The sequence below is a fragment of the Eleutherodactylus coqui genome, chromosome 4 (genome assembly GCF_035609145.1).
Source record: "Eleutherodactylus coqui strain aEleCoq1 chromosome 4, aEleCoq1.hap1, whole genome shotgun sequence".
Lineage (NCBI taxonomy): Eukaryota > Metazoa > Chordata > Amphibia > Anura > Eleutherodactylidae > Eleutherodactylus > Eleutherodactylus coqui.
The window spans coordinates 132219291-132246472 of NC_089840.1; the positions used below are offsets into that span (position 1 = coordinate 132219291).

Below are 27182 nucleotides of genomic sequence, written 5' to 3' on the forward strand. Positions count from 1 at the left end.
GCAGCGGCAGCTCCCCCGGCCCATCACTTACCAGGACGGCGGGACAGCTGGGCGGCTTCTCGGGACAGCTGGGCGGCTTCTCGGGACAGCTGGGCGGCTCTGCACCTTCCTCTAACAGAGGATGGTACAGAATGGCCGCTCCTGCGCGCTCCCGAGCAGTGACAGCTCGTCTGCGCATGCGCAGAAGAGCTGTAGCGGGGAGCACACTGAAGCGGCTCGTGCTGAAAGGAGAAGAACGGACTGCGCAAGCGCGTCTAAAAAAGCAAGCTGCCAGCGAATTTAGACGGAACCATGGAGACGAGGACGCTAGCAACGGAGCAGGTAAGTGAATAACTTCTGTATGGCTCATATTTAATGCACGATGTATATTACAAAGTGCATTAATATGGCCATACAGAAGTGCTGAACCCCACTTGCTGCCGTGGGACAACCCCTTTAAGGCTGCAGTGCTGGGAAACGTGTATGCACACTACTCTGCTAGGACCTTTCTACCTTCACCCTATCGGGAGCAGGGGGTGTGAGAGGGGCGTTCCCCCTGTGAAACCCCTAGCTTCCGATAGCGTCAAGGTACAGTAATACCATAGGGATCACCTATTACTACTGCGGCCGATATAGGAGATGCTATTACTACAGAGGCCAATAGAGGGGATGCTATTACTACTGGGGCCAATAGAGGGGATGCTATTACTATTGGGGCCAATAGAGGGGACATTATTACTACTGGGACGCAATAGGGGTCACCTATTACTACTGGGGTCAATATAGGGGATGCTATTACTACTGGTGCAAATATAAGGGATGCTATTGCTACTGGGGCCAATAGAGGTGACAAGTCACGCCCCTAACCTGGCCACACCCTCCACGGGGCTCCATGAGAAACCTTTGCTTCAAAAGGGGCTCCATGGCTGAAAAAGTTTGGGAACCCTGCTGTAAAGCCTGCCTGTGTGTAGCATGGTGGCTAAGATCTGATCCTGTACTTCCCCGACCTCTTGGATATCCTACTGTAAAGCAGAAATGTCTCTTTAGAGGGAAGCTTCCATCCTCTGAAGGAAACCGTTGATCTGTATATAATGGCTTGATTTGGGCTTTCCAATCCCAGCCGTCATGCAGAGCAGGGTCTGGGCTGTGGTGCGTGCAATGAGATGTAGCAGTGCTCTGCTGCTGCAGGAAGCCAGGGGTTAACTCGCCAGCTAGCTGCAGCTGATACCTGATCTCGGCTGTGTCCCTGCTTGCAGCTCCAGGCTCTGCAGGGATGGAAGGGGGGCGGGGCGGGGGTCAGCCCTTGTATTGAATGGAGCTCCTGGGGATGTTTTGTGCTTCCTGAACACTCACTGGCGGCGGGGGAAGAATGCTGTCGTCCCCCACCGGCGCCATCTTGGGACTCCCAGGAAGAAGAGCGAAGATACAGCTCCATCCCAGCTCTGTCTTCACCCGCGTGGTGCCAGGCCCACCCGCTTGCCCATGGTTGCAGGTATGGAGCCCCAGCAGTCTACATGGGGATGATTATGGCAGGGCATTCAGGAGTGCAGAGTCTCGTGCTCTCCGGACGCATATTACCAAAGGAGGCCTGAGTTCTCCTATGGGGCCGATTCAGCCAATCAGCTGGCTGGAATCGGCACCACGTGACACAGCGGCGTGCCCGCGCATTGCCGTGCACAGGATTGTGCTGCCTGAGTTCTCCTGTGCGGCCGATTCAGCCAACAGCGGCGTGCCCGCGCATTGCCGTGCACAGGATTGTGCTTTGCCCGCGCTTTCACATGTTCAGTGCCTTGCCATGCACTCGTGTGGACACAGGATTGTGCCTTGCCCGCGGTTTACATGCCACTCGTGTGTGGCACAGAGAGTTATTGATTTGGCAGGTATTTTTTGTGCTTTTTGGCAGGTATTTTTTGTGCTTTTTGGCAGGTATTTTTTGTGCTTTTTGGCAGGTATTTTTTGTGCTTTTTGGCAGGTATTTTTTGTGCTTTTTGGCAGGTTTTTTTTGTGCTTTTTGGCAGGTTTTTTTTGTGCTTTTGCCAAAGGTGATTATTTCTTTTGCGCACGTGGATTTGCCAGCGGAAGTTTTACATCTTTTGCGCAAGTGGATTTGCCAGCGGACGTTTTACACAGGACTACTAAAAGCCAAGGTAAGCTGCTGCATCTGCTCATTTAATTGCGCTCTTACTTCCCCTGCGCGCATTGGCGGAGAGGCGGCCAATTCTGCATGCCGCTGCATTGTCCACGAGCGCGATCCCCAGCATGCCGCTGCATTGTCGCCGCGATCCCCAGCATGCCGCTGCATTGTCCACGAGCGCGATCCCCAGCATGCCACTGCATTTTCGCCATGCCGCTGCATTGTCCACGAGCGCGATCCCCAGCATGCCGCTGCATTGTCCACGAGCGCGATCCCCAGCATGCCGCTGCATTGTCGCTGCGATCCCCAGCATGCCGCTGCATTATCGCCATGCCGCTGCATTGTCCACGAGCGCGATCCCCAGCATGCCGCTGCATTGTCGCCGCGATCCCCAGCATGCCGCTGCATTGTCGCCGCGATCCCCAGCATGCCGCTGCATTGTCGCCGCGATCCCCAGCATGCCGCTGCATTGTCGCCGCAATCCCCAGCATGCCGCTGCATTGTCGCCGCAATCCCCAGCATGCCGCTGCATTGTCGCCGCGATCCCCAGCATGCCGCTGCATACATGGTCGCCGCTGCATTGTCCACGAGCGCGATCCCCCAGCATGCCACTGCATTGTCGCCATGCAGCTGCATTGTCCACGAGCGCGATCCCCAGCTTGCCGCTGCATTGTCGCCGCGATCCCCAGCATGCCGCTGCATGCATGGTCGCCGCTGCATTGTCCACGAGCACGATCCCCAGCATGCCGCTGCATTGCTATGTGTGGAGACGCGGTTACCAGAGATTTGTGCGCTGTGCGCTGCTACGTGTGGAGACAACACCCAAGATTTGTGCGCTACGTGTGGTGAGTACGTCACCTGAGATTTGCGTGACGCCACCTGACGCAACCTGTCTTTTTTTGCAGATTTGTGCGCCTTATTGCAAAATAACGTGTGGAGAGGATCCTGACGTTTGGACGCGTTTCGAGAAGAATTTCTCTTCGCTCGGACACCATCTGACATCACTCAGCGAGGTAAGCTGCTGCATCTGCCAAATTTTTCATTGCTTGCATATGCTCATGTGTACATGCATGCGTGCCTGTATGCGTACATGCCTGTATGCGTACATGCATGCATGCCTTATGCGTGCCTGCCTGTATGCCTATGTGCGGGCATGCGTGCCGTATGCGTGCGGGCATGCGTGCCGTATGCGTGCGGGCATGCGTGCATGCCGTATGCGTGCGGGCATGCGTGCATGCCGTATGCGTGCGGGCATGCGTGCATGCCGTATGCGTGCGGGCATGCGTGCATGCCTTATGCGTGCGGGCATGCGTGCATGCCTTATGCGTGCGGACATGCGTGCATGCCTTGCGCGTGCATGCCTTATGCGTGCGGGCATGCATGCCTTATGCGTGCGGGCATGCGTGCATGCCTTATGCGTGCGGGCATGCGTGCATGCATTATGCGTGCATGCATGCATTATGCGTGCGGGCATGCGTGCCTTATGCGTGCGGGCATGCGTGCCTTATGCGTGCGGGCATGCGTGCCTTATGCGTGCGGGCATGCGTGCATGCCTTGTGCATGCCCTTGTGCGGGCATGCGTGCATGCCTTGTGCGTACGGGCATGCGTGCCTGCATGCCTTATGCGTGTGGGCATGCGTGCCTTATGCGTGCGGGCATGCGTGCCTTATGCGTGCGGGCATGCGTGCCTTATGCGTGCGGGCATGCGTGCCTTGTGCGGGCATGCGTGCATGCCTTATGCGTGCGGGCATGCGTGCATGCCTTATGCGTGCGGGCATGCGTGCATGCCTTATGCGTGCAGGCATGCGTGCAGGCATGCGTGCATGCCTTGTGCATGCCCTTGTGCGGGCATGCGTGCATGCCTTGTGCGTACGGGCATGCGTGCCTGCATGCCTTATGCGTGCGGGCATGCATGCCTTATGCGTGCATGCCTTATGCGTGCGTGCATGCCTTATGCGCGCATTATGCGTGCATGCCTTATGCGCGCATTATGCGTACGCGCATTATGCGTACGCGCATTATGCGTACGCGCATTATGCGTACGCGCATTATGCGTACGCGCATTATGCGTACGCGCATTATGCGTACGCGCATTATGCGTACGCGCATTATGCGTACGCGCATTATGCGTACGCGCATTATGCGTACGCGCATTATGCGTACGCGCATTATGCGTACGCGCATTATGCGTACGCGCATTATGCGTACGCGCATTATGCGTACGCGCATTATGCGTACGCGCATTATGCGTACGCGCATTATGCGTACGCGCATTATGCGTACGCGCATTATGCGTACGCGCATTATGCGTACGCGCATTATGCGTACGCGCATTATGCGTACGCGCATTATGCGTACGCGCATTATGCGTACGCGCATTATGCGTACACGCATTATGCGTACACGCATTATGCGTACACGCATTATGCGTACACGCATTATGCGTACACGCATTATGCGTACACGCATTATGCGTACACGCATTATGCGTACACGCATTATGCGTACACGCATTATGCGTACACGCATTATGCGTACACGCATTATGCGTACACGCATTATGCGTACACGCATTATGCGTACACGCATTATGCGTACACGCATTATGCGTACACGCATTATGCGTACACGCATTATGCGTACACGCATTATGCGTACACGCATTATGCGTACACGCATTATGCGTACACGCATTATGCGTACACGCATTATGCGTACACGCATTATGCGTACACGCATTATGCGTACACGCATTATGCGTACACGCATTATGCGTACACGCATTATGCGTACACGCATTATGCGTACACGCATGCCTGTATGCATACACGCATGCCTGTATGCATACACGCATGCATGCCTGTATGCCTATGTGCGTGCATGCATGCCTGTATGCGTACACGCATGCATGCCTGTATGCCTATGTGCGTGCGTGCATGCCTTATGCGTACACGCACGCGTGCCTGTATGCGTGCATGCCTTATGCGTACACGCACGCGTGCCTGTATGCGTACACGCACGCGTTCCTGTGTGCATGCATGCCTGTATGCGTGCATGTATGTATACATGCATGTATGCTCACCCACTTACTCAGCCACCCCCTCTCTCTCTCTCACACACTTGCTGTGTTAAATTCGTCTTATTGGGCGAAAAAGACATAACATTAGATTTGAGCATTTAATTCCTTTTTTTAAGCAAACGTACAGGTTCCATCCCAATACTGCACCAACCTTCGGAGAAACATACCAATTGTCCAAATACGATGTCTTTATCTATTAAAGTAGGAGTGAAGAAAAGCAGGGACAGTGCAAGAACTAGGAAAACCCACGGAATTAAGCCAATTGCAGGCAGGGTTAATTTTTTTTTTCTTCCTCCTTCTAGGTCAGCTGATACGTTTTGGTCAGAATCTTGCACTGTGGTAACCGTTTCCGGTGCTCGCAACCACAGAGTTGAATCACCAGAGAGCCAGAAGTTCCCAGATGTTGGCTCAGGAGGACGCTTAAAAGCTGGAAATGGCCCATCACCTGCTATGGAAATCCATCATCAGGATCTGATGGAGCAGTACGATGAAGATGTCAGGTTGCATGTGATGCTGCTCACTGTCCCTCGTTAGTCGGTTCACAGTTTATACACTAAGCTATTTATCCCCTTAGAGAACAAGCCTGTTTGCGCCTTAGTGACAGACTGAAAACTTGGAACTTTACATGTGTCACTTGACATATCATAAGTCCGTAAAGGTTTTGCATATCCAAGTGACTGTGACATTTTTTTCTTCCCCTTGTTGTACTTCTGTTAGGTAGTAAAAAAGGACTGTTAAAAGTTGTGTATATTTATTAAAATTGTTACTTTGCACAATTTTGAATTTTCATTTTTTCACATTGTCAAATGTCATATATAAAATAAGTGCCAACATTCTGTACAAATCTCTGCGAACATATAGATTTCCATCTGTTCACTTTATTCTGGATGCACGGTTTAAAACTTTTGTACATTTATTTTTTCCATCTAGGAGACGTACAAATTTAACATTACTTTTCAGAATTTTGAGGAACACTTAGTTTTCCTACACCAATCCAAGTTTGCAAAGGCTGCTAGGTGTCATAATTAAGGATGAGCGAGTATACTCGCTAAGGCACTACTCGTTCAAGTAATGTGCCTTAGACGAGTATCTCCCTGCTCGTCCATAAAGATTCGGGGACCGCTGCGACTGACAGGTGAGTCGCAGGGGAGATAGAGAGAGATCTCCCCTCCGTTCCTCCCCGCTCTCCCTCGCGGCGGCCCCCGAATCTTTAAGGACGAGCAGGGAGATACTCGGCTAAGGCACATTACTTGAACGAGTAGTACCTTAGCAAGTATACTCGCTCATCCTTAATTATGACACCTAGCAGCCTTTGTGACATAGACAAAAGGCCGCTGTGTTTATGGGTCTTTTCTGTTTAATGCATTGCAGTAAAATATTGTGCAGTTTTTCAGGATCCTCCGTCATAATTATTTTTTTTAAACAGCGTATTAAAAACAAGGGAGTCACTGGGAAAAAAACAGTGCATTAAAAGAAGGGTTTAAAGATTGCTGAACGACGAGGGTCTCTTCACTGTCTGCCAGCCTTCCCGTTCTCAAGGACGTCAGATCTGCAGGAAATGACGAGAAATCAGCAGGTTAACAGTCACATCCCACCAGTATTACTGATTCCTAGATCCGCTCAACCCACTTACAATGACCACTACTCCCCCAACCAGGTCAGAAGAATTATGCATGCATCTATACATACATACATGCATGTGTGCATCTATGCATGCATGTGTGCATCTGCATGCATGTACACGCATGCGTGCATCTATACATAAATGCATGCATACAGGCACGCGTGCATGTCCGCATACAGGCACGCGTGCATGTCCGCATACAGGCACGCGTGCATGTCCGCATACAGGCACGCGTGCATGTCCGCATACAGGCACGCGTGCATGTCCGCATACAGGCACGCGTGCATGTCCGCATACAGGCACGCGTGCATGTCCGCATACAGGCACGCGTGCATGTCCGCATACAGGCACGCGTGCATGTCCGCATACAGGCACGCGTGCATGTCCGCATACAGGCACGCGTGCATGTCCGCATACAGGCACGCACGCATGCCTGTACGCATACAGGCACGCACGCATGCCTGTACGCACAAGGCACGCATGCACGCACATAGGCATACAGCCACGCATGTGTGTACGCATACAGGAATGCGTGTACACAGAGGCATGCGTGTACACATAAGGCATGCGTGTACACATAAGGCATGCGTGTACACATACAGGCATGCGTGTACGCATAATGCGTGCATGTACGCATAATGCGCGCATGTACGCATAATGCATGCACGCACGCATACAGGCATGCATGTACGCATAAGGCATGCACTCACGCATAAGGCACGCACGCACACAGGCATGCATGCACGCACAAGGCATGCACGCACGCACACAGGCATGCATGCAGGCATGCAGGCACGCATGCCCGCACAAGGGCATGCACGCATGCCCGCACGCACAAGGGCATGCCCGCATGCCCGCACGCACAAGGGCATGCACGCCCGCACGCATAAGGCATGCCCGCACGCATAAGGCATGCACGCATGCCCGCACGCATAAGGCATGCACGCATGCCCGCACGCATAAGGCATGCACGCATGCCCGCACGCATAAGGCACGCATGCCCGCACGCATAAGGCACGCATGCCCGCACGCATAAGGCACGCATGCCCGCACGCATAAGGCACGCCCGCACGCATAAGGCATGCACGCACGCATAAGGCATGCCCGCACGCATAAGGCATGCACGCATGCCCGCACGCATAAGGCATGCACGCATGCCCGCACGCATACGGCACGCATGCCCGCACGCATACGGCACGCATACGGCACGCATGCCCGCACGCATACGGCACGCATGCCCGCACATAGGCATACAGGCACGCACGTACGCATACACGCAGGCACGCATGTACGCATAAGGCATGCATGCATGTACGCATACAGGCACGCATGCATGTACACATGAGCATATGCAAGCAATGAAAAATTTGGCAGATGCAGCAGCTTACCTCGCTGAGTGATGTCAGATGGTGTCCGAGCGAAGCGAAATTCTTCTCGAAACGCGTCCAAACGTCAGGATCCTCTCCACACGTTATTTTGCAATAAGGCGCACAAATCTGCAAAAAAAAGACAGGTTGCGTCAGGTGGCGTCACGCAAATCTCAGGTGACGTACTCACCACACGTAGCGCACAAATCTTGGGTGTTGTCTCCACACGTAGCAGCGCACAGCGCACAAATCTCTGGTAACCGCGTCTCCACACATAGCAATGCAGCGGCATGCTGGGGATCGTGCTCGTGGACAATGCAGCGGCGACCATGCATGCAGCGGCATGCTGGGGATCGCGGCGACAATGCGGCGACAATGCAGCGGCATGCTGGGGATCGCGCTCGTGGACAATGCAGCGGCGACCATGCATGCAGCGGCATGCTGGGGATCGCGGCGACAATGCAGCGGCATGCTGGGGATCGCGCTCGTGGACAATGCAGCGGCGACCATGCATGCAGCGTCATGCTGGGGATCGCGGCGACAATGCAGCGGCATGCTGGGGATCGCGGCGACAATGCAGCGGCATGCTGGGGATCGCGCTCGTGGACAATGCAGCTGCATGGCGACAATGCAGTGGCATGCTGGGGGATCGCGCTCGTGGACAATGCAGCGGCATGCTGGGGATTGCGGCGACAATGCAGCGGCATGCTGGGGATTGCGGCGACAATGCAGCGGCATGCTGGGGATCGCGGCGACAATGCAGCGGCATGCTGGGGATCGCGGCGACAATGCAGCGGCATGCTGGGGATCGCGCTCGTGGACAATGCAGCGGCATGGCGATAATGCAGCGGCATGCTGGGGATCGCAGCGACAATGCAGCGGCATGCTGGGGATCGCGCTCGTGGACAATGCAGCGGCATGCTGGGGATCGCGGCGACAATGCAGCGGCATGCTGGGGATCGCGCTCGTGGACAATGCAGCGGCATGCAGAATTGGCCGCCTCTCCGCCAATGCGCGCAGGGGAAGTAAGAGCGCAATTAAATGAGCAGATGCAGCAGCTTACCTTGGCTTTTAGTAGTCCTGTGTAAAACGTCCGCTGGCAAATCCACTTGCGCAAAAGATGTAAAACTTCCGCTGGCAAATCCACGTGCGCAAAAGAAATAATCACCTTTGGCAAAAGCACAAAAAAAACCTGCCAAAAAGCACAAAAAAAACCTGCCAAAAAGCACAAAAAATACCTGCCAAAAAGCACAAAAAATACCTGCCAAAAAGCACAAAAAATACCTGCCAAAAAGCACAAAAAATACCTGCCAAATCAATAACTCTCTGTGCCACACACGAGTGGCATGTAAACCGCGGGCAAGGCACAATCCTGTGTCCACACGAGTGCATGGCAAGGCACTGAACATGTGAAAGCGCGGGCAAAGCACAATCCTGTGCACGGCAATGCGCGGGCACGCCGCTGTTGGCTGAATCGGCCGCACAGGAGAACTCAGGCAGCACAATCCTGTGCACGGCAATGCGCGGGCACGCCGCTGTGTCACGTGGTGCCGATTCCAGCCAGCTGATTGGCTGAATCGGCCCCATAGGAGAACTCAGGCCTCCTTTGGTAATATGCTCTCCGGACACTAGCAGGCCACGCCCCCGGCCTAACTTATTGTACGGCCATCTTTAGCATTCTGTGATACTCCTGCAGCACCGACTGTTCAGTCTGATTAATTACTAAGATTAACCCCTAAGGCTTCATATCCATGAAGAAATTATTTTTAGGAAATCCGCGTGTGGAAAAAAAATGCTAATCCGCATCCCATAGGAAAGCATTGACCATCCGCGGTTAATTAAATAGCCGCGGATGGTATTTTAAGTGATTTGCGGATTTCACGCGCGGGAAAAAAACGCGAAATGCTCTATTTTAGTGCGGTTCAAGCGTGCAGGAGCTCATATCTCAATTGATCTCCCGCATTTTAAAAAAAGACAATTATAGTGCATCTGCAGCAGAAATCCGCGTGGGCCTGATTTTCCCCGTGAACATGAGGCCTTAGAGCTAATGCCCACGAACGGATTTCTTCTGCGTTTCCTGCGGCGCTATTCCATAGCTATTAAGTTCTATAGAACCTAATAGCTTTCTGCCCTCTAATGCTCCCGCTATGGAATTCTACTGCGGATTTCCGCAGTGTGAAGGAAATGGTGACGTGTTCTATCTTCCATCGAAATGCGCACGGCCGACTTCCATTGTAGTCAATGGAAGTCGTTTGTCCCACGATGCTTCCACTGTGAGCACGTCGGAAGTATCACGGGAATATGCGTCATGCGCTGCACTGCACCAGACGGGACTCTAGCGGCGGATCCGGAGAGGTGAGTATGGTGTCTTTGAGGGGCACCATGTCAGACTCCTCTGTGATATTCCGCTGGCAGAGTCCAACACGGCCGAGGGCATGAGGCCTTCAGGACATGGCCCAGCCCCCCTCCCCCCTTAAAACAACAAATGACCTGATATCTCTATTCTGTGAGTCAATACGAATAATACGATACCAAACAAATAGTCGGGGTTTTTTGCTGTACTATTTTATTTATTTTCAAACTTATTTAATTTTTTAAAATTATTTTCTGCCCCCATCTTCTGACAGGCATAACTTTTAAATTTTTTTTGTCAACATTGTTGTGCGAGGGGACGTTCTTTACGAATTGTCCTGTAGTTTACATTGGTACCATTCTGTAGTATATACGACTTTGGTATTAGTGTATCTTGACGCCACCAGAAAATCCTGGTGGAATCAAGATTGACAGGGAAGTGATGCCCCCTGTCAGTGATTGGAGTTCTGGAAGGCCACTAAGCATTCAGTCGGGATGGCAGCTGGGACGTAGCAGAGAGGAGTTGGCGGGTGGCCTGGCTGTTCCGACATTGGAGCAGCACGTGTGCCCAGCGGCCACTTTGGTACTGGATGAGCAGGCGGCAGGGAAAACAGAAGCAGCGGCAGCTGTCAGGACGCAGTAGTGAGGGGCGGCCGGCTGTTCAGGCAGCGGAGCAGCAGATGCGTGGGCAGCGTCTACTTTTGCAGACATGAGGGGGTGGATTGGCCGTCAGGGACATAGAGCCTGCGGCGGCTGCTGGGACGCAGCATTCAGCCGCCGTCCCGACGGCTGAACAGATGCGTGGCCAGCGGCATCATGCCGGTGAGCGGCCATCATGTAGCAGAGGCTCTGCGCCGGCTGCCGCAACTCTGCACTGAGGCGGCGGCCGCCTGGGAGTCGGGGACGGCTGCTCCGCTCACACTGATTGCTGCAGCGTCTGCATTGATGACTGGCTGCCCTCCTGCCTTAGCCTGATGGTTAATTCTCATTATTACATGTTAATGCTGGTAGCTTACACCGGTAACATTGAAGTCACCGTCAGCCTAGGGCAGCCAGCCATCAATTTACACTGTGCTGCTAGGAGCTTCGTCTCTTAACCCTATCAGGAACTGGGGGTGTGAGAGGGGCGTTCCACCCGTCAAATCCCTGGCTTCTGGTGGCGTCAAGATACACTACTACTTACGACTTTTTGATCATTTTTCATGACTTTTTTTTTTGAAGATGGGTTGACCAACAAAGCACAATTCTGGCGTTTTTTCTGACGACACCATGCCAGGTAAATGATGAATAAGGCCACCTGCACAGGTGCGTATTTGCATTGCGGAATCCGGAGCGGGCGTCCGTCTCTGGATTCCGCAGTAAATACTGCCCATAGACATGCTATAGAAAATCGCTTTTCGCTGTCCATGAGTGGAAATTTAATCACGATTTTTCTGCTCGCGGAGGGAAAATCACAACATGTTCTTTTTCAGCGCGGATGCCTTCTATTGAAGTCAATGAAAGCCCTCCGATCCGTGGCCTGTCCGGAGCGGTCACTGCGTACAGGCCACGGAATTCGCATCATCGCCTAGTGACGGCGCGGTATCATCTGTACTGCGCACGTGCCGGATGGCACATTCGCAAGGTAGATTCAGACAGGTATGCAGGGATCCACAGGGGTCACTGGCTGGGCAGAATCCGACCCGGCCGTGTGCATTTGGCCTTGCTTTGAGAGATCTGACTTTATTTTTTTTAATAATTAGTAAAACTCTTTTAACCTGACTTTTTTTTTTAGTTCCTAGAGAGGACATGAACATGCAATGCATTGATCGCTCCCTGCAGTATGATTTAATGCCATAGCATGCATTGAAAAAGCGTCTTTGTTTTTTTTTTTCCTGCGCAAGAACACCATTCAAATAGCGGTTTTCCGCTTGCAGAGGAAAATTGCGGCATGCTGCATTTCAGTGCAGATTTCACACGGATGGCTTCCATTGAAGTCAGTGGAAGCCGTCCGACCCGCAGCCCTTCCGCAATGACAGTGCAGAAAAGTCGCGGGTACCCACACCATTGCCTAGTTACAACATAGGTAAAGCATGGCTTTAAGAAAATAAAACTGTACTGTGCTTGTCTAACATCTCGCTGTGCGGACCATCTGCGGTACAGAAAAAGAATAAGAGGTACACGCAGATGCTGGCTGGGCACAGGGTTGGATTCTGCTGCAGGCTCCCGCATGCGGAATACGACAGATCATGTGCCGCCAGCCTTAAAGGGGTTGTCCCGTGAAAGCAAGTGGGGTTATATACTTCTGTATGGCCATATAAATGCACTTTGTAATATACATTGTGCATTAAATATGTGCCATACAGAAGTTATTCACTTACCTTCCCTGCGCTGGCGTCCCCGTCTCCATGGCTCCGTCTAATTTCAGCGTCTAATCTCCTGATTAGACGCGCTTGCGCAGAAGGGTCTTCTCCCATCTCTTCGCTCCGGCACGAGCCGGCGTTCTGGCTCCACCCCCTTGTACGCATCATCACGTAGCTCCGCCCCCGTTACATGTGCCGATTCCAGCCAATCAGGAGGCTGGAATCGGCAATGGAACGCACAGAGCCCACGGTGCACCATGGGAGAAGACCTGTGGTCCACCGTGGGTGAAGATCCCGGCGGCCATCTTCGCAAGGTAAGTAAGAAGTCACCGGAGCGCGGGGATTCGGGTAAGTACTATCCGTTTGTTTTTTTAAACCCCTTCATCGGGTTTGTCTCGCGCCGAACGGGGGGGCTATTGAAAAAAAAAAAAAACCCGTTTCGGCGCGGGACAACCCCTTTAACTGATTTGGGCCTAATTTTAACCCTTTCCAATCCAATTTGTATCCTAGTTTTCCTAGGGGGCTTACTCTTTTTGTGCCATTGCGCAATGGGGCTATATGCTGGCTAAAGGCAGTACTGCATGAGGTGGCACATTGGATAGGCTCCAACAAAAGAGAGGCTGGCAATATACAGTAACAGAACCCTGACGAACGTCTTCCAACATCGGAGCTGTACAGCCTTAAATCGTAATGTCTTCAGACGGTTGATCGGAAAGGGTTAACACTAGAGTAAAATTACATTATTGGACATTTCACAGACCTTCCTTACGGTGCTGTCATGGCCTAGATAAATGAAGAAGCTCGTCACCAGGTTTTCTTGGTAACCTATTGCTAGCATGCTGCAGGGTAGGAAATTAGTGTTCCGAGGCTATATCTACTATGCCTCGCATACCTTTAAAGTTGACTTCCATGGTAGTGGCATCTCCACTGGCATGTAGGTGATGTTAGGACATGCCATCAAACAAAGGGAAGAGCGGGGCTAGGCTATAGAGAAGACTGGGTGTCTGGAACCATGTGGATGCGTCCACCGGACCATTGGGATCTAATTGCCTTAAAGGGGTTGTCCCGCGCCGAAACGGTTTTTTTTTTTTACCCCCCCCCCCCCCCCCCCCCCCCGTTCGGCGCGAGACAACCCCGATGCAGGGGTTAAAAAAACAAACCGCTCAGCGCTTACCTGAATCCCGGCGGTCCGGCGTCTTCATACTTACCTGCTGAAGATGGCCGCCGGGATCTCCTCCCTCCGTGGACCGCAGCTCTTCTGTGCGGTCCATTGCCGATTCCAGCCTCCTGATTGGCTGGAATCGGCACGTGACGGGGCGGAGCTACACGGAGCCGGCATTCTGCACGAGCGGCTCCATTGAAGAGAGCAGAAGACCCGGACTGCGCAAGCGCGGCTAATTTGGCCATCGGAGGGCGAAAATTAGTCGGCTCCATGGGAACGAGGACGCTAGCAACGGAGCAGGTAAGTAAAAAACTTTTTATAACTTCTGTATGGCTCATAATTAATGTACATTACAAAGTGCATTAATATGGCCATACAGAAGTGTATAGACCCACTTGCTGCCGCGGGACAACCCCTTTAATGTGTTCAATTTTTATACTGTTAAATTCAGAAGCTGATGGGAGTCACAGATGCGGGTTTTTGACGCCAATTTCCTGATCTATACCAGGAATGGATTTACAAGGGTGAAATGTGGTGACAGATTATCTTTAAAGACTCCGCATACCATCTTGACAGCCAAAAAGGAAGTTCTGACAAAGAAAGTTTATCTTGAACAAAGGTCATCTTGTAGATTATATCCACTAGAAGGTGTTCTTACATGAACTCGAGGGGTGAGGCGTAACCCGCTAGGAACAGTTCCAGATTGGAGCAAATTCTGAATATTTAGGGCTCTTACACAATTGCGATAGGTTTTCTAGCGATGCAAGAGTGAGTGAAAACGCATGGATTATGAAACCAATGATTTTCAATGGTTTCGTTCTCATTAGCGATTTCTTCATTCGAGGCTCGCAGCGCTAAGAAAATCTGCTCTGTCGCCCATTGTTTTCACTGGGGCCAGGGTAGCCGCTTGCCAGTGTGAAGGAGCCCTGACTCTCCCTAACAACTTTGTACCAATATTGCATAGGTAGCCATGATGCAGCTCGCACAAATTTCATATATTATGCACGCAAGGAAAAACACAGCATGTTCTATCTTGAAGCGTATCACGTGTACATATACACTAAGCAGATACATGGAGATAGGCAGCCCGCATGCAGTACCAATGTCATTGTGTATTGGCTGCAGGCCACCCGTGTATATCACATAGCCCGCACCCTACTAGATACGCTCATGTGAGCCCGGCCTTACTGTGATATAAACACTTTACCTTTTTACATGTTCCTCCACCCCATTATTGTGATTTTGAGTTCTCTTAGGCATTGAAATCTGCCACACAACATTGTATATGGAATAATTTTTTATACACTATACTCTCATGCAAGGAACACGTATTTATTAATTTGCTTCCTACTCCGTTGCATTTTGTGCTTCAGACTTATAAAAGATAACTTGTTAAACGGTGGCGGACTCACTGCTTAGACCCTTGCCGATCCAGAGATTGGGGGCCCCATGTCGTCCTCGTGGCAAATTATGTATAAAAACCCACTCCACAGCACAGGCCCCTCGACAGCCTCTAGTGAGGATGGGATGTGATGTGGAATCACGTGACCAGTGGTTTGGCGCTCACTAAAGGCTGCTGGGGAGCCTGTGCTGCGGTACGCCAACAGTTAAATGTGTTCCAAGGTGACTGGGAGGGACATACCCAGTTTCCCCGAAAAATAAGAGAGAGTGTCTTATAAAATAATTTTTGTTACCAAAGATGTGCTAGGTCTTATTTTCAGGGGATGTCTTATTTTTCCATAAAAAAGAATTCACACTTATTGTTGAACAAAAAAATTAACATGTATTATATACTGTACAGTAGTTGTCATCACAAACCAGCATAACCAGACAAACTGTGAATCCTATCAAGAATTTCTTGTTACTACTATTATTTCCATGTACACACTGTCTGGAGACTGTAACGATCACCCCCTAAAGAATCAAAGTGACACACTGGTTGCCTGACTCTCTCACAGGGCTGCAAAAAATAAGGGCTGTAAAGTACCTGGCTCCCACACACTGTCTGGAGACCTTAACAATCACCCACAGCAGTTCCTGGACCACTTATACAGCAGGGATAGTATTGTAGCTACTGGCCACCAGGGGGAGCTCATCACAGCAGACTCAAAGCTAGGTCTTACTTTCAAGGAAGGCCTTATATTTAGGACTTCAGCAAAACCTCTACTAGGTCTTATTTTCAGGGAAACACGGTAGCTACTAAAATCAGCTGTAGATACGCAGTAGATTCCTGGTCAAAATCTGCATGCATGGTGTGGACCTTGACACCCTTGTGCCCAATGTCCACAGACGGATCAGATTTGTGGAATCCGCGCTGAACATCGGCGAATCGAAGGATACATGGGCGTCTGTAAGTTAAAGTATGCAGATTTGAATTGCTGGCACTTCCATGACACATCCGCAGTGAAGAAAAGAGACACAGATGGGTAAGTGGAAGTAGGAGACCCACAGTGTCCTCGGCCACAGGCAGCGTTGGATTCTGCTGTGGGCTCCCGCATGTGGAATCTGATCCGCCTGTGGACATGAGGCCTTAGGCCCCCTGTCCACGGCAGTGATTTTGACGGCGGTAAACCGCCGGCGAATCATACCGGCCTACGCTTTCCATAGCATTGGAAAGCGTCGGCACCTGTCCACGAGTGGGTAATTTGCGGCATGCTGCGAATTGCCCCCATTCTCCGGGGTCAGCCTATCTATTAGATAGAGCTGACCGGTGGAGATTCGACGGCGGCTCCAGCTCCCGTGGCTGAGCTTCGCCACGGGATACTGCATCGCCCATGGACATGTGTCCTCTTACATGGTATTTCTGTCCGGCACTTCAGTGCCGGACAATCGTCCCAGCGATAAACTCTTAGTGACGGCAGGCGGAGCGGGCTAGAATGATCTCTGGTCCACTCGCTTCCATTCACCATAATTAGGCTGCTGTTCATAGAGGAACCACAGCCTGTTTACACCGGCCGATCCTCGCTTTGTGTTTATGCCTACAGAAACTGCAGGATAAATGAATTATCATTCTCCCATATCACCTTGGGAATTTACACTGAACAATCATTGTTCAGAATCTGAAGAATGATCGGGTTGCGTGAAAGAACCCTTAGGCCTCCTTCCCACGGACGGATTTCCGCCTCGTTGCCCGCAGCTATTAGGTTCTATTAAACCTAATAGCTCAATGCTCACAGTGCAGAATTCCATCGCGGAATTCCGCATCGTGAAATCACCCGTCCTCACCCGCGGCATGCTCTATTTGCCGCGGGTGTACGCGCGGACGGCTTAGATCGCAGTCAATAGAAGCCCATCCGTCAGGTTATCTTCCGCTGTAGCACAGCAGAAGATAGCGTGAAACCGCTTCCCTGCCATGTGACGCGTGTCATATGATGCGGCCGGCGCAGTGCATGCGTGCCGAAGCGTCATGCAGGATGGAAGATGCCGGATCCGCAGCTAAGTATGGGGTCTCTGGGGGGCGCCGTGACGAGCTCCGCCGCGGCCTGATTTACACTGGTCAAGTTACTGGACCCAGTTAATGATGTCAATATGTTACTTGCCCTCACATTTCGATGCTTGTGTTTATATTAGTCAAATAACTGGCCTTAGTAAACTGAGCCCAGAAAAAAAACAATCATTCTGCTGTAAGGCTAGTTTCACACGGGTGAGGGCAATATTTGGTCATGATTCACGGCCCAATATTGCCCTCGGCATCCATGTGAAAGCCCCGTGAATGCGAGGCATTTTCATGTGAAAACAACCTTGCATCACTACGGGGAATCCCTTCATCCCCGTTGCGGCTGAAGGGATTCCCCCATGCCAGGGCTGTCACAGCAGAGGATCTCAGAGTTCCCCTGTTTCTTTCAATGGGGTCGCGCTGCTGCTGGCCACATTGAAGACAATGGGCGATATTGCAGAAAGATAAGACATGCTGCGATTTGTGACAGGCAGAGAGAGAGCGCCAGAAAAAAGAAGCACCCGAAAAAAGAAAGTGCCAGGCAGGAGATGGAAGTGAAAGGAGACCGAGATCAGTGAGAGAGAAACGAGAGAAATCTGAGAAACCGTGAGTAACTAAGGAGAGACAGCTTTGACATTGAATAAAAAAAATAAAATAAGAGATGTAAATATGAAGAAGGATAGAGAGAAGAAAGCCAGAGTAAGCTCCCAGCATATGAATGAGTTGAACACAAGGGTCTACATTGTTGCAATTTGTGTATCCCTTTGTATGCACTGAATGTGATGAAGAAAACTACCTCATTTAACTGCCTTAGGCCTCCTTCCCACGAACGGATTTACGCCGCGTAAATTCGCGGCAAAAATCCGCTGCGTTGCCCCCTGCTATTAGGTTCTATTGAACCTAATAGCTCAATGCTCACGATGCGAAATTCCACCGCGGAATTTCGAACTGTGAAATCTCCCGTCCTCACCCGCAGCATGCTCTATTTGCCGCGGGTGTACGCACTGACGGCTTCCATTGCAGTCAATGGAAGCCGTCCGTTCACGCTATCTTCCGCTGTGTTACAGCGAGAGATAGCGTGAAACCGCTTTCCCGCCTACCGCCGCCGCGTCATATGACGCGGCCGGCGCATCACGTGACACGGCCGGCCGCGTCATGTGACGCGGTGGGCGGGGAAGCGTCTTCACGCTATCTTCCGCTGGTAAGTATGGGGTCTCTGGGGGGCGCCGTGACGGGCTTCACTGCGGAATATTCCGCGGCGGAGCCCGTCACGCTCGTGTGAAGCCGGCCTTATTTAATACCGTATTTATAACAATTTAAGCAAAATATCTGGCTCTGTATTATTTCACACTTGACCACTCACAATTACAAATTGTGCCCAAGGGCACTGGCGTCCAAACAAAACAAGAAAAATAAAAACAAATCATTATTAATTGCTAGCGACAAATAAAATTAGTGTGCACGATAAAACACTGTGTGGCGTCACAGCCTTATTCTACTCACATATGCACTGTCATGGGCACTTATATGCTTACACAGAGAGAGAGAGTGCAAGGTGAGTGCACAGTAGAGTGAGGGAGGAGAGATAAGTGGGCGAGAAACTGTGCTGTCTGCTCTACTGCTTACCTGTTTACGGTCTACTCCAGTGGTGTGCTTTTACTAACTTGCCTGCCTACTTGACCAATATAAACCACTACTTATAGATGGACCATCTGCTTGATCAATGTGGCCGTGCCCACCTGCTGTGATTGACAGTTTTCTCAGTATGGCAGATAAGTGTGGATATAAAATCTGAATTTCTATTTAAGCATTTCCCTTCTCTGTGGAATAAAGAGATCATGAAAACCAGAATACTAAACAGATATATTTATGTGCCACTCTCCCAAATACAATTTTTGAACGCCGCAGTAATCGCAGTACAATGCTCCCATTGATTTTAATGGGGCCTTGCAGACCTGTGCTTGAATGTGGCATTTTTTTTTTTTTCTAGAATTTTATTTAAGATATTTTTTTTCCATACAAACGAGGGAGGGTGGAAAAAGGCAGGGTTGGGTGGGAGAGAAACCAAAAAGGGGGAAAAGAATAAACACCATGTAAACAGTTCAGGTTCACGAACATTCTTTTGTGTCAGATGCCCAAGTAAGCATGTTAAAAAGAAGAGGGGGGACCTAGCTGTATCTCTTTGGTGGGCTAAAGTGCATATAACAGAGCCCCACTAAACTTGTTTCCAGTGGGCCCAGTGTGGGGCTTCTGTAGCCAACAATCTGCCAATCGACCTCACGAACCACACCTAGGCGGGGTTAGAGGTCATAACGTCTATCCATAGGGCTATCCAAGAAGGATTCTTTGTGGGCCCGTGGGAGTAGATTTCCTCCAGATGGAATGTTTGATTGACCCAAGTTTATGACCTCTGAGGTTGAGGGAGCCCCAGTTGACTTCCAGTGTCTGACAATCGTTAGCCGACTCTTTTTCAAGGGTTTGGTCATATTTGGGGTGATTAAGGATGCACTTGGTAAGTCTCCATGGGTGGGATGGGGAAAGGTTAAATCTCTCCTGAAGCATTAGGCATATAGGGGCATAGTTTGAGCACATATTGTTTCCGATCTAGGTCTGCGAGACCCACCCCCTAACCCTCCTCTTGGCAGCAAGAACATATCAATCCTGGAGTTAGAGGAGTCGGGTAGGGAAACAAAAGAGTAGTCCCTTTCTGAACCATGAAGGTATCTCCATGCATCATACAGCCCTTCTCTGTGTAAAATCTAAGGAATAGGCGACGGGATTCTGGTACTAGTGGTAGAGTCTAGTTCAAGTCTCCTCCTATTACCAGTGTACCTCTGCTATTTTAGAATGTGCATACAGAATCTAGGTTGTCTTTTGGGAGGGAAATAGATGTTTACTAACATGTATATGGCAGCGTTTATCTTGCAGACTAAGATTATGAAGTGTCCCATTGGGTCCGTGTATAGATTGCTTTTGGGAGAAAACTACTGAGTGACTTATAGCTATTAAAACTTCTTTCTTGCTAGGAATAAATTTGGAAATTTGGTGTGGGTACACTTGGGGTGTCTGTGTTTCAGAAAATGTGTTTCCTGCGCAAAGAAGACACCTGCCTGAAGTCTAAGGGCCTTTCGCCAGAACAAATTACGTTTCTAAGGGCTATTCAGCCCCTTAAAGGGGTTGTCTCACGAAAGCAAGTGGGTCTATGCACTTCTGTATGGCCATATTAATGCACTTTGTAATATACATCGTGCATTAAATATGAGCCATACAGAAGTTATTCACTTACGTGCTCCGTTGCTAGCGTCCCCGTTGCCATGGTTCCGTCTAACTTCGGTGTCTTCTTGCTTTTTTAGACGCGCTTGCGCAGATGCATCTTCTCCCTTCGGCTGGTCTTGGAAGCATCGGCGTTTTGGCTCCGCCCCCTTGTACGCGTCATCGCGTAGCTCCGCCCCCATCACGTGCCGATTCCAGCCAATCAGGAGGCTGGAACCGGCACACGTCATGGGGCGGAGCTACGCGATGATGCGTACAAGGGGCGGAGCCAAAACGCTGATGCTTCCAAGACCAGCCGAAGGGAGAAGATGCATCTGCGCAAGCGCGTCTAAAAAAGCAAGAAGACACCGAAGTTAGACGGAACCATGGCAACGGGGACGCTAGCAACGGAGCAGGTAAGTGAATAACTTCTGTATGGCTCATATTTAATGCACGATGTATATTACAAAGTGCATTAATATGGCCATACAGAAGTGTATAACCCCACTTGCTTTCGTGAGACAACCCCTTTAACATTTAGTGATGAGATGGAGATGGGCATATTTTATGTGGGGAGGCTAGATGTTGAGATGCCACCATGGTCCGTCAGGGAAGTAAGACATCTGAAGAAAAGGAGAGACCTCTTGTACCTGAATCTAAGATAATAGCAATACTTAACACAGTAAAAAGCATAAAAACCATTACTGAAGCAATATAATAAAATAATGTTCAACCAGTACCTACTGTACTCGGGTGAATGATTATTACAGGGGGTAGGCATATCAAACAACAAGACATAGCGCTGATTAGCTAAGTTAACAAGTGTAGTTATACATGTTAACGCTTAAGAAGTAATTTGAGGTTGGGTGTGACTACTGTGTTTATCGGCAGTCGACTGCTCTTGGTCTGTCTTGGGCGGGGGCCTTCCGTGTTCTGCTGGAGACGTATGCACAACCAGAGCATCCCATGCTTTCAGAAGGGTGATGCCTTCCTCTTCTGATGCTGCTACCTAGAATGCCCCATTCCTGTAAATAAGCAGCTTAGTGGTAAATCCCCATTTGTACTTGATGATGGTATTTCCCCAGGGACTGTGGCCACGCACTGGAAGACCACACGCTGCCAGCGGCCGACAAGCAGAGTTGGAAGGGCAGCAGATCAAGGCAGTCCACAAGCTATGTATGGGGAAATGCAGCAACCCCTTCTGCAGCCAGCCAGTGAGGGCAGGCAGCACTGAGGCGTAAAGGTAGTTCTTGACCGGCGGCAACAAACCCGCGGCTCCCGCTGCAGCAACCCAGGACCTTCAGCCTAAAGTTACTTCCCTAGCACTGCCGGCCCCCCCGCCGCTCCCTCAGCAGCCAGGCAGCTCCAGCAGCACAGCGCCATAGAGGGTAGTTTCTGACCGTTGGAGGGACCATTCACCACAGAGGGGTGCCCTCTGCAGGCACTGGGCAGTGTGGTTCCCCTCCTTCCCCACAGGTACGGCATCCACGCTTAGGGTAGGCCACAGCAGGGACCCCACAGAGGGCTGAAGCACCTTCCCTGCCGCCGCTGCAGCACTGACGCCACTGCACATCCAGCGTAAAGCTGCAAGTCCACTGATTACAGCCACAGCCCTGGAGAAGAACAGCAGGGAGCCCATTAGCGAGGTGGGGGAACACTACCTACTTAAATTGAGCCCGGTAGAACCTTACAGAACCTTCACATCTGGCACCAATTGGGAGCTAGGGGTGTTCCTCCTGTCAAACCCCTAGCTTCCTGGTGGCGTCAAGATACACTAATACTGGAGTACTCCAGGGGGAAGATATAAAAGAATCTTTTGAAGCATCTTGTGTAGGTATTGGGAGATTTCTGCAGGCGATACTGATTCCAGAATGCCTCGAAACTTGAGGTTGATGCATCTCGATCTGTCTTTAAAATCTGTGATTCCCCCCTTCCCCACAGACATGTTACTTCCTCTAGGCCTCCATGTGCATCAACCAGCTCACTGTGTGCTTTCATGACCTCTTCCATTTTCTGCTCTACGTGTGTGGTGTGGGAAGCGAGTTGGTAGATGTTCAGCTAGAGTTGACTGGAAATGTTTTGGATGTCTTGGGAGATATCTTTCTAGAGGGACAGAAGCAGTTATTTCAGAGTGTTTGTGATGACGGGGCTGTCTGAGTCTTGATATGATCAAAGGTTACCGGTTGTTCCTTCATGTCTGTGGCTTCTGAGAGGATGCCGTGGAGGGTGGGGGAGTTTGGGTGCTGTTTCTTTAGAGTTAGGGGAGGCTATTTGAATGTGCGGGGCTCCCCTTTTTGTGTTTTCTTGGGATGGGGTTGTGTTTCCCTGACTCTGGAGATGGAGTATCAGCTATTGAATTTTGGGGCAAAGGGTTGTACACTGTGAGTGTCGAGGCTTCTTATTCTGATTCAGGATTGTGCATTTGCGTGTCTGCCTCTTATTTCTCCCTGTGCGCCCATGGGAAAAACGTCCGGAAGTCTCCTTGGGGCTGTGGTTTTAGTGTGCTTTTTTACCATTGTATTGGGGTTTTGGCGGGACTGACGACTTTGGTTGATATCTGTGGTGTAACAGAATGATAGTAGGGTCGCGCAGTTAATTATGTGAACTCGTTGTGTTGGAGCTACTCGTCCATGAAACCCGACTTAATTGCCAGGATCAGGGAAACTATATATCCAATAAAAATTGAATGTAAAAATCGAATTGCACGTCGTTTTCTCTTCAACCTCTAGGTGGCAGCAGTGACTCTATAGTATGTTCTAGATCTTGTAGTGATGATGATGTCACTACGGGAGATGTGGAGTGCAGGCCCTATGCTAGTCTTTCTCAAGGAGGCGTTACGGTGACTCACCCAGGCAGCTGCTACCTCAGCAAGGACAGGATGGATCCTCTCTCTCCCCGACTGGACTGTTTTGCTGCTCCTTGATGTGAGTAGGAGCGCTTCCCCCTACAGAGGCCTCTGGCTGATGTTGGCCTGCCTCCTCGTTCACTCTGGGAGGCGTGACGGGCTGATCGGGGCTTAAGGACATGGCCTATTTTGGTATTGGGTACAACAATTTTTGCTGGATTTTCAGCTCCACTTTTCAAAAGCCATAACTCTTTTATTCTTCCGACAACACAGCCAGTTGAGGGCTCGTTTTTTGCGTTGCGAACTATAGTTTTTATTAGCCCCATTTTTGGATGAGTACTATGTATTGTAAAACTTTTTTTTTTTTTTTGAGAGCAGGGAGAGAAAACGCATCAATTATGCCATTGTTTTGTTTTTTTATTTTACAGCATCAATTATGCAGCATCAATGACATAATACACTTTTTCTGCAGGTTGGTACAATTATAACGATGACAAAAATATTATTTTTTTAGGTTTTTCCCACTTTGAACAAGAAAATCCTTTTTTTTTTAAATTATGATTATTTTTACATTGCTGCATTCAAAGTCCCATAACTTTTTTTTATTTTTTAAGGGATGAAGCTCTATGAGGGCTTGTTTTTTGCGCGACGAGCTGTAGTTTTTATGGGTTCTATTTTGGGGTACATACGGCTTTTTTGATCACGTTTATTGCGTTTTTTGGCAGGCAAAATAATAAGCATTTTGCCTCCATTTTTTAGCTTTTTTCATGCTTTTTGTCTTGCAGGATAAAAAGTATGTTCAATTTATTGTACGAGTCATTACGGTTATGACGATACCAAATATGTGGGATTTAAAAAAAAAAAAATAAATAATATAGGGAAAAGCGCAAAAGTTTATTTTTTTTTTTCCTCTGGTATTTTAAGGCGGTTCTGTGATGGAAACCCCCGGCCAGAGATTCTAGCCGTGATGTATACCCTGCCTAATAGTACCTGTGGAATCTTATTTCCTAGGTCATGTGAAAGAAGATTTTCATATCTGAAAGCAACCTTTCACATTGGACAGAATTAGGATGCAACTGCAAAATTCCACAGCAAAATCCATGGGTCTAACTGCTGATGTTGATGTGGAATTGCAGCCAGGTCTTAAGCAATTTTCAATTCCCCATCAAAATCCACAGGCAGCCTACAGATTTTGGTGCACTGTGTCATGCGGTCTATTCTGTCCCGTGTGAAAGTTCCTGAGAGAGAACCCCACTCAATGACAATAGGGTAATGCTGTACCTTTTCAACACCGGAAGCTAGGGGTGTGACAGCACTTAGCAGGATGGACCGCCCCTGTCACACCCCTAGTTTCCGATTGGGTAGTACTGTGGCAGGGAGTACACTGCTGAAGCCGGGACTGCTGTCACGTAGCTCGCCGCTGCTGAAGCCGGGACTGCTGTTACTCAGCTCCCCGCTGCTCTCCACGGCGGACTGCCACCTTCACTCCCATCCCACCAGTCAGCCATTGCCGGCGGGGACCGCTATAAATGTTCTCCAGACTCCTCTCCACGCCGCAATGCCAATGTGGGCTCCCGTTCCCCTGGCGCACGCTGCAGCTGGGAGCGGTGTCACTGGAATTTCCACTGCTCTCCCAGCCGTACTCTAGTCTCTGGTGCTGGTAACCCTGCAGCGGGGAGCACTGTGAGTATGCTCCACGCTCCTTTCTCCGCCGCACAGCCATGGACAACAGCTGTTGCCCAACATGATGGTAGGTTGGCTAGGACAAAGGTTTGCCTTGTATGGAGGGTTAGGGTTTATGTCAGTGTTAGGCGTACATTATTAGGTGTAAAGAGCTAATAATGTAAGCCTAACACTTAAACTAACCCTCCATACAGGGCAAACTTCTGTCCCAGGCAGCCAATCACTAACTTTTGGGCTGGGTGGGTATAGCCCAGCACTAGGTCTCCACCCATACTTGTGGTGGAGACAAGATACACCAATACCCAGCAATAGTTTTGCAGATACGTTATGCTTTTCACACAAGGTATTAAGTTACACTGATAATATAAATACAACTGTGTCTCATGTTGCATCACCCACATTTATGTTATCGTTCCAGACCAAATGAGGCTAGAGAAGAACAGACAAGCTTCTCTATGGTTATAATGCCAGTCACTGTGGACCTGCACTCTGCTGCTAAGCAGCATCTTAAAGGATGCAAAAGGTCATCAGCTCTGAGACTTGCTGCTGAAATCCTGGCTGTAGATTGTGGCCTGAAGACAAGCTTTCTTTATGACTTCGGTGCAGCAGACATCTTGCAAATCCAGAGATATCTCAAAGAGCTTCATCAGATTGGGTTCATACAGGGGCCTTTACATATTCTGGACATGGAAGGAACTGTACTGATCATCAATGTGCCAAGGACAGCCTCTTACTTGACCATGCTACAAAATAGTGGGGAGTTACATGTAATAGATGTTTCTGCCACGCTCGAGTACCCGGAAATGTTTGCCCAAGATCGCCTTTGGAGAATACAGTCCCAACTTTCGGACCTCCTGACACATCTAACCCCTTACCAGACTGAGCTGCCAGGAACCATTTCTGTTGCTGATATCGCTTCTACTGAATGGAATCTGTGCACGATGTTTGGTTTCCTCCTGCATTACCCTGCCGTCTACTGGTTTGACACCACCAAGAACTTTGAGAATTGTTTGTCTTTTACACCCCTGAAGCGTATCACCGTAGAGTCTACGTGTTGTCAGATAGGACTCCATAAGCTTCAGGTGTATTCTTTCACTATTCCAGAGTCTGTGTGCCAGAATCTGCAGCCGCTCCTACAGGCCTGGACTGAACGTTTAAAGCACGAGTTTGATGGACAAAGTCACTTTACGGACCTCAAAGTTATTATGGAAACTGTAATGCTACCCGCTGTTGCTCTTTGATAAAACATTAAAGTAGTAAGAGTGCTTTTACATGGGATGATTGCTGGACGCAGATGCCAGACATGTCATTCTAGTGCTTTTATACAGGTACGAGCATCGCTCAGTGAATGGAGGTGGAGCGGCCATGTAAACAGTCGTTCATAAATGATACTACCTGTTTACATGGCTGATCCCTCATTCAGATTTCTGCATGCAGAAAATGAGCAAGAAGTGAAAGAATTCTCATTTAGTTGAGGCATGCCTTTACACTGATTGATAATCATTCAGATTTCCGATGTTAAAGACCATTATGACTTTTTTATACATATGATTGGCTTCTCTTGGGGTCTGCTAGATGAAATGCAGCCTAATGTGAGCTTACCATCATTGTTTCCGTGACTTCCATAGACGTGAACAAACAGCCACACAATTGCACAGTCAACCATTCATGGGATCTTAGCGCCCTTTTAGCCGGGACGAATGTCGGTGCAACAATGCCTGACACTTTTCCCCACACATACTAGCTCCCATGCACAGGAGTTAGTATCGCTGACTCACAGCGAGGAGGCTGCAGGAGATTTCACTGCTCGCGCTCCGCTGCTATTGACATAACATGGTGGCTGTTCAGTACTAAATGGCCCCTATTTACACTGAACGATCAGCTTGTCATCCATCGTTTATGCTCCATCGTTCAGTGTAAATAGCGG

The 27182-nt window shown here is 49.9% G+C and overlaps 1 protein-coding gene and 1 long non-coding RNA gene across 4 annotated transcripts; one reads left to right on the forward strand and one right to left on the reverse strand.

Annotated features, from left to right (window-relative positions):
* Nucleotides 1–1171: 1171 nt before the first annotated feature.
* LOC136625697 (UPF0739 protein C1orf74 homolog) lies at nucleotides 1172–26530 on the forward strand. Of its 2 annotated transcripts, none has more exons than XM_066600118.1 (2): nucleotides 1172–1471; nucleotides 25674–26530. In XM_066600118.1, the coding sequence occupies exon 2, from the start codon at nucleotides 25711–25713 to the stop codon at nucleotides 26494–26496; it is 786 nt and encodes a 261-aa protein (XP_066456215.1). In that variant the 5' UTR covers nucleotides 1172–1471; nucleotides 25674–25710; the 3' UTR covers nucleotides 26497–26530. The 2 variants fall into 2 exon arrangements, with proteins under 2 accessions (XP_066456215.1, XP_066456216.1); XM_066600119.1 differs by lacking the exon at nucleotides 1172–1471 and adding an exon at nucleotides 22550–23651.
* Nucleotides 5277–9786, reverse strand: LOC136625699 (uncharacterized). 2 transcript variants are annotated; one of them, XR_010792567.1, is made up of 4 exons: nucleotides 9445–9786; nucleotides 9247–9398; nucleotides 8205–8312; nucleotides 5277–6741 (listed from the first exon to the last, which is right to left on the reverse strand). It is a non-coding gene; the product is annotated as an uncharacterized lncRNA (long non-coding RNA). The 2 variants fall into 2 exon arrangements; XR_010792566.1 differs by having other exon boundaries at nucleotides 9247–9778.
* Nucleotides 26531–27182: the final 652 nt, after the last annotated feature.

Excerpts from the sequence above, each read along its gene's own strand:
- LOC136625697 (XM_066600118.1), top strand. The coding sequence starts at position 25,711 with ATGGTTATAATGCCAGTCACTGTGGACCTGCACTCTGCTGCTAAGCAG.